The sequence below is a fragment of the Melospiza georgiana genome, chromosome 6 (assembly GCF_028018845.1).
Source record: "Melospiza georgiana isolate bMelGeo1 chromosome 6, bMelGeo1.pri, whole genome shotgun sequence".
Lineage (NCBI taxonomy): Eukaryota > Metazoa > Chordata > Aves > Passeriformes > Passerellidae > Melospiza > Melospiza georgiana.
This window is the reverse complement of record NC_080435.1, coordinates 5,079,951-5,094,175: the sequence shown is the minus strand read 5'-3', so window position 1 is coordinate 5,094,175 and position 14,225 is coordinate 5,079,951. Positions and strand designations below refer to the sequence as shown.

Sequence of the window (14,225 nt, the reverse complement as noted above, 5' to 3'; positions counted from 1 at the left end):
TATAAGATGCTGGCTTAAAGTCAAACCTGTCACAGTGGCACAGACAGCGAATGAAAGAGCAATTCTTAGTAATAATTCTTAGTTTAAAATACTCCTCTGTTACCTTCTTCCTTCGCCTGTTTCTTGCTTCTGGTCTATGGCATATGAAGTACGGCCAAAACAGGATTGAAAAGTTATGGCATGCTTTCTTACACAGATGTTTTGCAGACATAAGAAGTGAAATGCACATAACAGCCTTAACTCAAACACAAAAGTCAGAAGAAACGAAAAGGGTGGAGAGATTGCTTCTATTTGTTTGCCTGATAGGAATCCTTTTTGAATGCGTGTTTGCTTTTGTTCTTTCTGAAAGCAGCAAATTATGAAATTCCTATTGGGAAAATGGTTTGAGATTCTTCAGCTGAAGTCCTGGCTGAGTTCTTTTTTAAAAACATGTTTGAATAAAACTGCTTTCCTATCATCCTGCTGGTCTGTATCACTATGCAACCACATTTTAACTCTATATAGTAGTAACAGAGTTCAATCCAAAAGAAATAGATTTCTCTTCCAAGAGTTCTTCAACTGCAGAAAAGTGAAATACAAGTAGTGACTAAGGAACATCACTCCGCTGTCAAATTGTTTATTCTGATCTACATGGCAGATGGCAGCAGCTGCAAAAGACAGCTTGACAGCTGTTGCAAGGGACAGCCAAGCATCCTCACTTTACTGTTTCCACCTTCTGGATGCTTAGTGTCAGTGCGAAAAACTGAGCACCAGGCTCCTTTGAAGTTCATAGAGAGGATACTGTGGGAAAAAGATTCTGATAACAGAACTGCTCTTCGTGGTCCTCAAGGTCACAATCTTCATTCTCAGGCTTTCTTCAGGTTTGGCTGAAGAAACTTCTGCTTTCTGATCCCACCAGGAGAATTTGCCTAGCTTCTGATGAACACCAGCCCTCTTGTGGCACTCTACGTCACAACCTATGGCAATGGCAAATTCATCTGAACACAGAAATAATGTGAAGTGCCACTGACCTCTAGAGAAAGTGCTGGGGCCATACCAGAAATGCCAGGTGCATTATCCTTTCATATCGTTTCATGTATGAGTAATACAGACTTTTGCAACCAGGAGTCACAACTGAGGAGCAAAAAAATCACCTATCCACAGTAGCTTCCCACACATTTACCCCTGCATTACACAGAGCAAAGCAGATGCTGTAGTGATAGTGCCTCTGTGTGTTGGCTGATATCCATTTAATGAAAAGAGAAAAAAAATACAGTGGCCAAACTTTTGTAGTGTTTACATTCTCCCTGATAAGCTCTCATGCAGGAGCTTAACAATGATGTATCACTGCTTGGTAGGGAATTGAGGTAGATAATGCAAATCATGTCATTTGCTATATAAGCAACAAATAGTGGTCAGAATTATGTAATATCTTACACCTAGGTGAAACTCTCTGCTTCACGCTACAAAATCCAGAATGCAGGTCACATTTTCTAAAAGAACCAATTATGAAGAATTATATAGACATGCATTTCCTTCAAGGAAGGAGTAGCAGAAATCTCCAGGCCCATGTACTCCAAAGGGTTAAGTATCACTGCATGGCACAGCTCAGAGTCAGTTTCCAAAAGGATTTAGTGCCAGTATTTAGTGCCAGTGGAAAGCACTGGTGGAAAGTCGAGCTCAGTGCAAAATAAGAGCCATTATATTTTGCTTTCAGTGGTCTTGGAGAATTAAGAATTAGTTTTCCTTAATGAAAAATGACCCAGAGGTGCAACCTCCTCCAGCATTGCACCAATCCTTCAGTTTGGCAACCTGCAACCCATTGATGTGGTTTGTATGCCAAGTCTCAGCACAATTGCAGCAATCTATCAATTCATGAATTTTCAGAGTGGCTGCACTCAGTTTTGTAATAGCAAATGCCAGACCTCAAAATGGAACCTTTTGAAATAGTTACACGAATCAAAGAAAGTGCAAGGAAGACAAAACATAATTCAAGAATGCTGAAAAAATATCTATTTCAAGAGCTGCAAAATAAGATAATAAGAACAACCTTCTGTCTCTTTGCACTGATTATATCTGCCCTCTTTTTTTTTCATGAGACGGCCTTTTTCACTAGCTCATTTTTCTCAACTGCATCAAACAGAAGTTAATGCTCCTTTCATTGTTGTTCTACACACTCCTATCAATGCCCTTGCAGAACTGAGAAGTCGATTCACTTCCTGTATTATCTCACACTGCTGACATCCATTTCCCTCCAGCTGCATTTTCCCAGCATAACTCTCAGCCTGAGGTGAGAATTCCAGCAACACCGGCAAAGAAAAATCCCTTCAAACCCTCTTTACAATTTCCTTTCTCTTTGAATCCTACCAAATTTGTCAGTGGTTAAGCAGCTGGCAAGCTGAGATCTGTTTGTAAAGTGGACTAATATTGGACTCTTGTCTCCCTCTTCTGTTGTGATGCTCATATGTTCCCTCTTAGGTGTATTTGCAGTGAATTATCTTTCAGGTAAGGATCATCTACTTGTTTCTGTTCCACACCTCAGCCCCAATGAGAAAGGAAGGCTTCTTGCACATTGCTACAGTCTCCAAGTGATACTACAACACAAACAATACCCATAAAAGAGACTGTCTTTTCTGTACACAGGCACAGGGATTTCAAGCTGTAGGTGAACACTAGTGGCATTTTTAGTTTGAAAGAGTTTACATGCTTGAAGGTTTTAGCTGCTTGTTTCAAGTTTATAATTTGCTCACCTCCTGTGAGTTCAGGAGCATGTCAAGGTGATCCCAATCCTTGTAGAACATTTGTTCTTGGTGTGTTTTCTCCAGCCACTCCTTCTTCTCTCTCCATGCATTGTATACATTTTTCTTCTCTTCCAACAAAGCCTGTAGCTTCTGCTGAATCTGAAAAAAAAAACCCAGTTAAAAACTTGTGTTGGTCTTTATATCCCATGATCCGGGTAAGTTGACAGAAGAGAGGATTAAGTGGAGTGGTGGATAATGCCTTTAAATGGCAGAAAATTATTAAACAGAAAAAAACCCCAAACAACTAGAACAAGTTCTAGCACTTCTGTTTGGGCACAGAGATAATCAAAGGTGCCTCATTTCTGCAATGGAGAAGTGCTTAGAGCATATATAGCAGTCCAAACCAAAAGCAAAGAAAGGTAACTGTTTCTCAAGTGTGACTTCTAGCATCAGATCCTAATTCTTCATTATCTTTAAGCATTAAGAGTGCTATTATAGCACTTCAAACTTTTATATGATAGATATTAAAATAACGATTATCAACATAGCATAATTTTCTAGTCAGTGAATTCATGCCACAAGGCTAGACTTTATTCAGCTCTCTAACACTGTATATCCACATGCCTTCTATGAATGATTTTTTTCCTGCCTTTTTCTACAGGCAAAGGACTTTAAAGTCAGCAAGATTTCTAGCTACCATAGTCATACAGTGCAATTCATATTCAGCAAATTTTCAGGAAATAGCTTGGTGAGATGGGAGAGTAACTTGCACAAACTCTGCATTTTTCTGAAGGTATTCAACAGACATGTCAATGAATTATCAGGGGAGAAATGAGCTGGTAGGTACTGGAAAAGAAATAAATGCTGTGAGAATCTTAGAAGTGATTTGTCTTGAGTAAACTGACATTTTGATTTAAATCTTTCATTTCCAGGGAGTGTATTTTACTAGTGTATTTTCTAGTGTAATGTTTTTCTACAGAAAATGTTTCAATCAATCTTTAAACTCTCTCCATACGTTTGAGTGTTTTCATTCTTTGGTTGACAGGATTTTGTCCAGACTGTCCTGGCGTGGGTATACCACTGTAATACAAAGTATAGCACTGTTTGAAAATCGGGTTTGGGAAGTTTGTAGAGTTGATTCTGTGGCTCAGAACATGATGAAATTCTTGAAAAAGTCGAGATTTGCTGCAGGGGGCCTTTAGGAAACGCCTCTACACACCTGCTGCTGGAGTTAGAAATGAAGCAGATGTTTTTGTGCCCAAGATAGGTCACATACCGAGGCAAATGTAGGTCATGCACAGGGACAAGTGAGTGTGTGACTTGTATCTCACAGTGTGATAAAACACAGAATCACACTACCTTGGGGTGCAGTGCTGAATATGCGTGACTGAGCTCAGAGGAGTTTCAATTACCTCTTTTGATGGCATCTCCTCATCTTGCAAGAGGGACTGTCCTAGCTGTACAACGTGGCTGTACTTCTCCTCCCGTGCCTCGATCTCTGCCAGCAGCTGCTGGTGCTGGGTGAGTCTCAGGCTGCTGGTAGATATGTCCCGGATAGACTCCTTGGCTCTCATTCCCCTTATGATTTCTGCTGTCCATAAGAAATAGTCCCACACCTGGAACCCCAGAAAATATGAAAATTCAGGTTAGGGCTCAAACTCAGGTTAGCAGGTAGGAAAAAATCTAAGGCTGACTCTTCAACTTTAAGTGAATAATAGGTAATAAAATAATAGATAAATAAAATATTTCATTAGTGCTTGCAGTATTTCTATGAATTTTATAACGATGGACAACACGACTACAGGAATTCCTATATACTGTGTTACATGATTTATAGTATCATAATCATAAATATGATGATATTTATGATGATGATCAAACTGTCATATCATATCAGTGGCAGCAGGATATCATTTATTGCCCTTTAATCCATCTTTATTAAAGTATTTTCTGATGTTATTCCCTCATAAAGGATAAACCTATGTTTATATGGTCATTGTTAGGTCATCTTACATTTCTGTGAAAACTTCTGCTTATACAAGCCTATTGGAAAATTAGATTATGCACATATTCTAAAATGAGAGTGGGAATTTTCAGGAAAAAAACAAATGCACTCTAATAGAAGTGGGAAAAGGGTAAATCACAGGTCAGAATAAATTGCATAAGCATATTATGTATGTAGAAGTATAGGACTGAGATTGGGAGGAACAAGTATGCCATGCTAGCTTACTTTCAAAATCTGATGAACCAATAAATATACTTGCAATAACTCAAAATGTGTGAAGCAATTATGAGCATAAAAATGCTAAAACAAATCCCTGAGCTTTATTTTAAAATTGTGATTGAAGAAAATTTTACAAGTAAAAATAATTTGTTGTTCTCTGTATGTCTTTTTCTCCATTTGATTCTATACTTCAACAGTCTCTTACTTTAGGCATCTTATTTGAATCTGCAGGAGGAGTTTTGCTCTTATGTCAGTAGGTAAAAACTAGGACTGTGAGGGATATACAAGGGATTATCTATGGTGATTAAAGTTGGTTATAGTTTAGCTATGTCTGGATTAGTTTATTCAATTTTTAGGTAGTAAATGGTCTTTCAGGTTTATAAAATTTATTTTAAAGTACTGTTATTTATAGGAAGTGCTGAAGAAAAATTCTCTTTTATTGCAGAAAATAAATTTTTTGTTTATCTTTTAAATGGTTGCTGGCTTTTTCACTGAAGGAAAATATGTAATGGAAATAGATTCTCGGCTGCTCCATTCTACCCATAGATTTGTGTTCCTATAATGAAAATCTTGTAAAGACAGCCAGGAAAAAAATTCAGAAAAGCACCACAAAATTGAAACTGGCCAATCTGGAGTCTTGACTTTAGCCTTTAAAGCCAAGATACTGCTTTTTTAAAGCCAGTGAACACAGGTACTAAATGACTCTTTAAAAAGACTGTGGTCCTTTTAAAGGGGCCCATGGTAGTGCACACTTGTTGGCATAATTTCCATTTGTAGAACTAATTCCTTCACACAGCTGGGTGTCACTGTAGACACTGACATTGTACTTGGCACTGCAAATGTCTAAAACTCCCTGAGTTTTTTGAGCTAAGCATTAGGAAAAAATCCATAAGCCTCAGGATATATAATGCAGTGGAACGAGTCAAGAGCCAATAAGAGGTTACTGGACCACTGCCAGCAATATTTAAGCATAGAGTAGGCATCAGTCTGCAGGAAACTCCTGAGCAGAGCCCGACTCTGATTGTGCAGATCCTAGCACAAACTTCACAGTAAGGGCCCCAGATCATTCAGAAATACTTTGAGTCTGTGTCTACACTCATCTTCCCTGACAAAGTTCCGTGGAAGATCTGAAGCCCTCTGCTGTGCTGCGTGTTGTCAGTTAGGTTCAGCTCTGCTACTTCATCACATTAAAATTGTACTTGCTGGGGTGTAAGGAGATACACTAGATGATGGTGCAGAATTCTCATTTTATAGAAATTGATTTTTTTTGTTTGCTTGTTTCACTTTATCTGTGGATGATTTTTAAATGAAAAGGCCCTGTGGACGGCAAATGAACAATATAATGGAAAAAGTACTCTGAGCAGCTATGACTAACATTAAATTTGTGCACCTCTTGGCGCAGCTGAAAGAGGAAAGGCAAAGTTGCCTCTTTGCCTTCAGTAGTTTGGGAGATATTCTGCAGCAAAGCTGCTCTTACCTACTGTAGAGTTTCTGAAATTTTTACAGTTATATAGCCATGGCTGCATAATCCTGCCTTGTCCCATCTGGGCAGCAAGACAGGCTTACCAAATTGCAGAACCAGCTCTTCACTTCTTCAGGAATTACTGTCACATAAGGAGGTGGAAATTGAGAGGACTGGGAATACTTTTTGCCATCAGCCTGACATCAGAGGGACAGAGGGACTTGCCTGAGGCATAGTCCCATCTAGACACATCACTGAGAATATGGTCACATGGCTTTGTCATTTTGTTTAATGATGTCAAGAGTAATGAAGATCAAAGGACACACTGGCAGAGCAAAACATGAACTATAGATTTGTCATTCAGACCACAGGCTGCATCACACACTTCAGAATTTCAGACAAAATTCAAACCAAAGGTGCTTTGCATCATTCCAGCGATAAAAATTAGACTAACACTCCCACAGGATAGGGACAACTTAACATTTTTTATCTGAAGTCAAAAACTAAATCTATGATGTAAGCTATGAAGTAAATCAATAAAGAAGTGAACTCTGAGTGACTACATTTTAATGGTCAAATCCACCAAGATCCACCTCCTGATGAAAATGCCTCCAGGCCGAAGACTTCAAGAATCCAATATATATGATAGAAAAATACATTCTAAAATTGTACATTCTACATTGCCTTGTTCATTCTATGAGTCCTAGATACTGTTAGAAAGACAGTGGGCAAATGAACTTTTCACCTACACCAGGAGAATCACACTAATTTTCCCCATCAACAGTTCCGCACATGATAATGGAACTTGCAGCAGTTGAAAAACAAACCAAACCCTCAAAACCCCCAAACTACCATAAACATCCTTTATCTCTAACTATATAACATTTCTTTGTATAAAATAAGACAGGTAAGGCTAATTTAAACACTTAGACTTAAAGCGGATTAATTGAATATGCAGATGCCTCTCATGTTAAAAAACCAACCATGTACACTCTGTTGTGGTCTTGATCCCAGATCACAGCCCTAACATAAACTTGCAGCAAGTTTTTTTCAGGTCAACATAATCTGGACACTCTCTGCTTCCCACTAAAAATGGAAGCAGAACGTGAACTACCAGAAGTATCTTGAATTGACACGATAGTTACACTTGGAACGGTTTGAAGAATAAAAAAATGTAAATGCATTCTTGAAATCTACATTAGCAACTCCTTTCATGATGTAAGGGGGTACTCTCGCTGGTTTAGCACCTGCAGTGCTTGCAGCAATAATCTACCGATCTGTAGTGGTGTAGCTCAAGTGCCTTCACTGAGACTATTGACATTTGCAGAGTATTCCATGGCAAATCACAGCTCAGTGACCTGCTGAGTTCTTTGGAGAAAAAGCAACTGTGCATTGCTGATTTTGATGCTATGCTGATATATCCGTGTCCCTGTCTGAGCAGCTTGAGAGGTTAGTGCAAAAATCAGTGAGTTGTATTTGATACGTGCCATGAGGTAAGTGAACCAAGGGTTATTGCATGCCCTGAGAGAGAGAGAGAACAAAGTTTTATGCATTCTAAATGGGACAGTAACATCTCTTTTTGTCACTCTTACTCAGTGGAAATTGCAAAGACTTTGAAAAGATTACTGCTACTCCTGCAAAGTGGTGACTGCTTCTGACAGCTGACAATTATTCCTTACACCTCTGCATGGAAGCTTCTATTCCCACAGAAGGTAAAAAAATCCTTATCCTATAGAAAAGACCCTTATCCTCTAATGCCTTTCTAAATATCTGTGAGCACTAAATGCTTGATTGATAACACAGAGAGCACTTGCAGCCTTTTACCAGCTTGGAAGTGAACCTCTGATTCACACCCACTGCAGGCAACCTTCCCTGAGTAGAGAGGGACAAAGGGCAGAAGCGCTTACATGTGCCTGAAACTCATAGAGCTTGTGGGCTTGTTCCAGGAGCCTCCTGCGCTGCTCCACTTTGGACTTCAGGGCCTTCCAGTTGGCCACCACTGCCTGCTGCTTTGCCTTCAGGTCTTCCACCTGCTTCCTGGAGCAATGGGGCAGCACCTGGTCAGCAGCGTGGATCAGCTCCTGCAGCTGCGCACAGGGGGCGAAAGAAGAGGGTAAGAACGAGAGCATCGTGCAGATCCTGCTAATATTAGAGAAGTTCTGATAAGGGCTATCTTTTCTGTACATGAAAATACATCGTTTTCTGACTTAACTCTTCTCGTATTAAACAAAAACTTTTATAATGTCTGTTGTATGGAGTAATAGTGACATCCAGTGTTTGTCAAGGCTCATCACAAGTGATTTTTCAGAGGCAGATTTGTTTTCTCTTTTTTACTACATCATTTATTATATGAACAATGAAAGTAGTATTATAATTACTATTATAATGCAAGTAATAGCAAAACAATTTTTTCTTTATTGACTATATAGCTTAACTGTGACTACATTCTCTTCATGCATGTCTCATGCTTTTTTACTCTTAAAAGTAATGAAAAGCTGATGGGATCAATTCTAACGTTACCACCCCAAGGCCAAAATATTTGAGGCCACTGATAAGTAACACTGGGATAACTTCAGTAATCTCAGTATAACTCATGCTGTGTTTTACACTGTATATACTATTGTATACTATTACACATATTATACAAGAGTGAAAACTCATGCTGGTTTTAATAGTTTGTTGAAGCCAATCAAGTCGCCCATATACAAGGTACAGGTTCTCATAAAATTTTATGTATTTGTAACATTTACATTTATTTACATGACATTTACATATTTGTATTGTGAGCGCCATCCTTTTTCTCACAATCCAATTTGTACCAATATTAATTTTGTCTGCATATAAAACTGATTTTGGATTTTTCCTTGTAATCACTTGGAACCCTTTGAAGAAGAAAATAAGCATATCACAAAGCCTGGCATAATCCTACATTTCAAACCATGATCAAAAATATCCCTGTGAATCACTTCAATGGTCATATTGAACTACTGTCAGTATGCACCTTATTTGATAAGTTTTAATTACCTACCTTATCACTGCCATCAGACCTTGACTACATTAAAAAAACCCAGAAAATGAAGGAAAATCACTAGAGATTTCCAGGCTTTCTGTGAGAGACTGTAATAATTTGGTTCACAATACCAAATTATTATTATTATTATTATTATTATTATTATTATGCTTTTCTTGGAAAGCTGAACTTTGGCTGCACATTGAAGACCACAAATGACTGCCATTACCTGCTGCTCATTCCCAGAGAGCTCGTGCTCCAAAGCCACATGGTTCCGGAGCTGGGTTTGCACACCTCTCATGTCCTTGGCAACATCATCTGGAATACTTTTGGATTTCTCCTGGAAATAAGAAATCAGAGAAAGCTTTGGGGTTTTTTTTCCTGTTTCCAAGCAAAACTCACTACAAGCCTACATTAAATAATATTGGGTACTCTAACAGATGCTGCACATTTGAGGACATTCTGAGTTACTCAACTATGATAGATAAAACGAAGCCAGAAAAATCTCTTCTAGTAACTCACTTCTAAATATCTTAATGGCTAAACTTTTCAAATGGACTGTTAGAAATGAAGGTTTGTGTCTTTCCTTGATCAGACAATACAAGAAAATTTCTTACAGGCTTTGTGTTGGGAATCAGTCTTGAGTACCTACTGCAGGGACAATGAATTCTTAAAAGTAGCATTAACAAGCAACAGTTTCAGTCCATTCTTCCTGTGAACCATCTTTAGATACAATTTTGGTTATATATGCACAAGAAAAATTACTGTAAAGATGAGAGAAATGGAGGGGCCACTACATAAATGAAAATGTAAACATTTTTTTAATTCAGCCAAGGTGAATAGTGAAATATTGTGTTTGATTTTCTCTTCATGACAGGGGAAGAAAACAGGAATAACACGGTTGAATAGGGCAGCCTCTGCCAGCACAAACAAGTAGAAAATTCATCACATGTAACCAAACAAAGCCCTGTTGCCTTGCAAACAGTGGAACCCCTTGGATCACTGCCTCCTGTAAACATCTGCGTTAGGGAAACCACACCTCTCATTACAGCAAGGATGTGGTTTCTCTGTGAAATTCTTCAGGATGTTCAGATAAAACAAAAGGCTGAAGATTTTTTCGGGAGACTTCTCCCCCTAGTTTTCATGCTGTGACAGTTTGAAATTATTGCCAGTACTGGGCACTGGAATGAGAGGAAAAGATTTTTGGCTCAGCTTTTCGCTTCAGATCACATGATTGCCTGACAACTTTCCAGGCTAATGGTCACTGTAATCCAAACAAATGCCTTTTTCAGAGGAGAGTTCTTCAGCACACATGAAACTACAACAGTGTACAAAGAACCACCATGGTGGGGCAGTAGTTTCTTAGGCCTGATGACTGCAAACTACATCACTGTATGCATTGCACTGTGAGGCACCTTAGTGCAAACCCTGATCTTCTCAGCTTTCCCCACAGATCAGGAGCTCCAGCTCCACCTTGTTTCACCAGTGAATCTCATAAGGTAACCAGTCACGTGTCAAAGATTTACCCAGGATTTGAAGTCAGCAGTAAGAGTGCTGAGAATCATAAGAATATTCCACCAAAAAAAAGCTGAAATAAAGTTTGCATTATATGAGATTTTCCTATGAATTTTTACCTCAATATGGGCCAGAGCATCTGTCAGATCTTGGTAACACTTGTGAATCGCCTCAGCATCTCTCAGCTGCTCACCTCGTGATCTGGTCATTTCCAACAGTTCCTCCCAAGAGTTCCTTCACGGTAAAATGGGGAAAAGAACAATGTAAAACACTTGAACTAGCAGTAAAGGAGACCAAATGTCTAAAGAAATACTGAAAACAGAACCTGTTCTTGCTTAGTTTTTAATTCCTGCCTTTAAATTCTGTTGGAGTTATTCTCTGAATGGCAGCATGTCTCTTACCCTACTCTGTCCTCCTGTTTGCTCCAGGAACTTAAAGAAATGGTCCTATTTAAGAGTTCCCCCCTCAATTGCACTTTTCAGGTTTTATATGCAGTACTTGGAGTACCAAGCATATAATCACAGAATATCTTGAGTTGGGAAAGACCCACAAGAATCATTAAAATCCAACTCCTAGCCCTGCACAGAACACCCCAAGAATCACACCATGCATCTGATAGCCTCGTCCAAACATTTCTTGAACTCAGGGTGATGTGACTGCATCCCTGGGGAGCCTGTTCCAGTGCCCAACCACTCTCTGGGTAAAAAACCTTTTCCTAATATCCAACTTAAGCTTCCCTTGACTCAGCTTCAGGCCATTTCCTTGGTCCTGTCATTGGTCACCACAGAGAAGAGATCAACCTCTACCCCTCCTCTTTCCCTCCCAAGGAAGTTGCAGACTGCAGTGAGGTCTCTCCTCAGTCTTCTCCAGGCTGAACAGACCAAGTGACCTCAGCCACTCCTCATATGAGGAGCTTCCCCTCAAGGCCCTTCATCATCCTCACGGCCTCCTTTGGACACTCTCTAATAGCTTAATAACTCTCTTATATTGTGGTGACCACAGCTGCCTGAGACCCACTTCTCCTTTGGGCCAGTTTGGACTGATGCCAGAACTAAGAAGTTCAGAGCATCTCAATGTTATCCTGCAGTGCAGTGATGGGATTCAAACGCGAAAAAAAAAGGAGCAATAAAAAGCATCTAAACTCTGAGCCTTTCATCTGGTGATCCTCTTTCAAAGGGCAAAGGAAGTTCACCTGGTGAAACACCTCCAAAGCAATTTACAAGAAGCCAGAACAGCAAGTATGATGTTTATTTTTAAGTGAGGCTGGAAGCAACTCTGTGTCAGCAAACTACATAGTTTGCAATTAGAGAATCAGGAGGACATGCCTTATCCCTTCCTAGTTTCTTGTTGCTTCCTCCTCCTTGAGAGCAGGTGGAAAGGACAAAGCATTTTAGACCTAACAGAAGGCTCCTACCTCAGTTGTTTCTGCATCTGCCGAATTTCCCAGGACTCAGAGTACCCTTGGCTCAGCAAGTTGTCTGCCAGCTGCTGGAAAGCCACAACTCTTCTCCCAGCTGCTTCCAACTGATGTCGGAATGCATCGTATTTGGCGCAAAGTTGCTTTAGAAGAGAAAACAAGAATAAAGAGAAAACCCCTTATGAGTGCTCTCTTTTTCCAAACATACCTGCTCATCAGAACACAGCCATAAAACATGTAATAAGCTGATAATACTTAGAGGTAGAGAAACTTCAGGGAATGACTGGATTCTACTTTCAAAGACCATGAGAAGCTTCAAACTCTTAGTGAAACATGAGGTTTGTGATGCAGATGGGAGGCATAAACATGGTTACTGGGGACAGAAATAAGCTGTGTGCAATGAATTTCAATTATAAAATTATGTGGTTTTACTTAATGAATGTAAATACGTATTCAGTGCTGTAAATGGATAATGTAGTCTGATTTTCAGGTTTAAGACAAGCTATTTTGAAATAAATAATAAATATTATAAAAGTTAAGATGAACAGGTGAATTGTAGTGATTTCTAACAGACTGACATTGCAGTGATTTGTAACAGGCTGACATTAGATTGGTTTCTATGCCATGTGAGAGGTCTGTATATCAGCAATCACAATTAAAAAGAAAAAAAAAAGAAAAAAAATCCTAAATGGCTACCATACTGAAATATCTACTTATTAAAAATAGAAAAGATTTGCTCTCTGAAGGTGTAGACATTTTAGCATGCAGTTGTTTCAGACAGCTCAGACCTCATGGTAACAGGATGCAATCTGCCTGTTCTTCAGTCCTTCCCATCCACTTCACCCTTTTCTTCACCCAACCATCTTCCAGGTATTTATACTTACTTCTTACTTTATCTTTTAAGTTTTCAAGGACAATCTTAGTATCTGTTTACAGTCTCACTACATACAGTTTATTTGATTTTTTAATTTGCTACTCAAAAAACTCACCAAAACATGTTCATAATCATTTCCATAGTCTTTAGAGCTGGCTGTTTGTTTCTGCCGAGTGATCCAGTCTTCCAGATCTTCATATTCTTGTAGAAACTCATGCAAGAGAAGAGTTTCATCGAGCTTCTTCCCTCTGTTGGGGGAAGGAGACAAGATAATATAATTAATAATAGAAGAGAGGGGCTATCAGTAACTTTGTTCCAATGAATCCCCAAAACCTCTCACCATCAAAATTCATTCTCTGTAATGAAAGAGCTGATTATTTCTCAGATTTGGAAATGATGATTGTAGGATGCCAGCTGTCAGACAGGTCATGCTCATCTCATGAGCTGAATTTCCCAGAAGGGTACTGTGCCTATCTGAACTCTTTTTCTGCTCTATTTTTGATTTTGCCTGGGGTTTGTTATTGCTTTTGCTGGGTTTTTTTATTTCCATGAGAAAGAATCCCTTTTTTTTTTTTCCAGATCTGTCCTGATCTGTCTTTCTAAAGATAATTGAATTACTTGTGAAAATGAGAAGGAAATATGTGAAAATGAGCATCAGGAAAGCAGATGCTAGGAAAGCCTTTGGATGCAATTCTCATATTGCCTGTTCGGCAGAATTGCTCCAATCTGTTACATATTTCCAATGATCTAGATTACTTTATAATTCAGTCAGAGACATTACAGGGCTTCCACAGCAAAAAAAAAAAAAAAAAAAAAAAAAAAAAAAAAAAAAAAAAAAAAAAAAAAAAAAAAAAAAAAATCAATTTTCCATCTATCAGCCTGCCATTGTGCAAATATTGCAGAAAAGAAGAATCTGGCTTCCCAGTTTGACTCACAAATGTTCATCACAAGAGATGTAACTTGTTAAGAGTCCAGCCCAAGGAGAATGCAGATGAGAGGTGCA

At 38.9% G+C, this 14,225-nt stretch overlaps 1 protein-coding gene across 1 annotated transcript in view; it reads right to left on the bottom strand.

Annotated features, from left to right (window-relative positions):
- SPTBN5 (spectrin beta, non-erythrocytic 5) overlaps positions 1 to 14,225 on the bottom strand; it is an 89,347-nt gene that overhangs the window by 46,661 nt on the left and 28,461 nt on the right. Inside the window, exons 27-33 of the mRNA XM_058027083.1 lie at positions 13,338 to 13,470; positions 12,346 to 12,491; positions 11,051 to 11,165; positions 9,646 to 9,756; positions 8,314 to 8,493; positions 4,133 to 4,336; positions 2,730 to 2,879 (exon numbers count right to left, since the gene is read on the bottom strand). Coding sequence (XP_057883066.1) covers positions 2,730 to 2,879; positions 4,133 to 4,336; positions 8,314 to 8,493; positions 9,646 to 9,756; positions 11,051 to 11,165; positions 12,346 to 12,491; positions 13,338 to 13,470 — 1,039 coding nt within the window. The remainder of the gene's footprint in view (positions 1 to 2,729; positions 2,880 to 4,132; positions 4,337 to 8,313; positions 8,494 to 9,645; positions 9,757 to 11,050; positions 11,166 to 12,345; positions 12,492 to 13,337; positions 13,471 to 14,225) is intronic.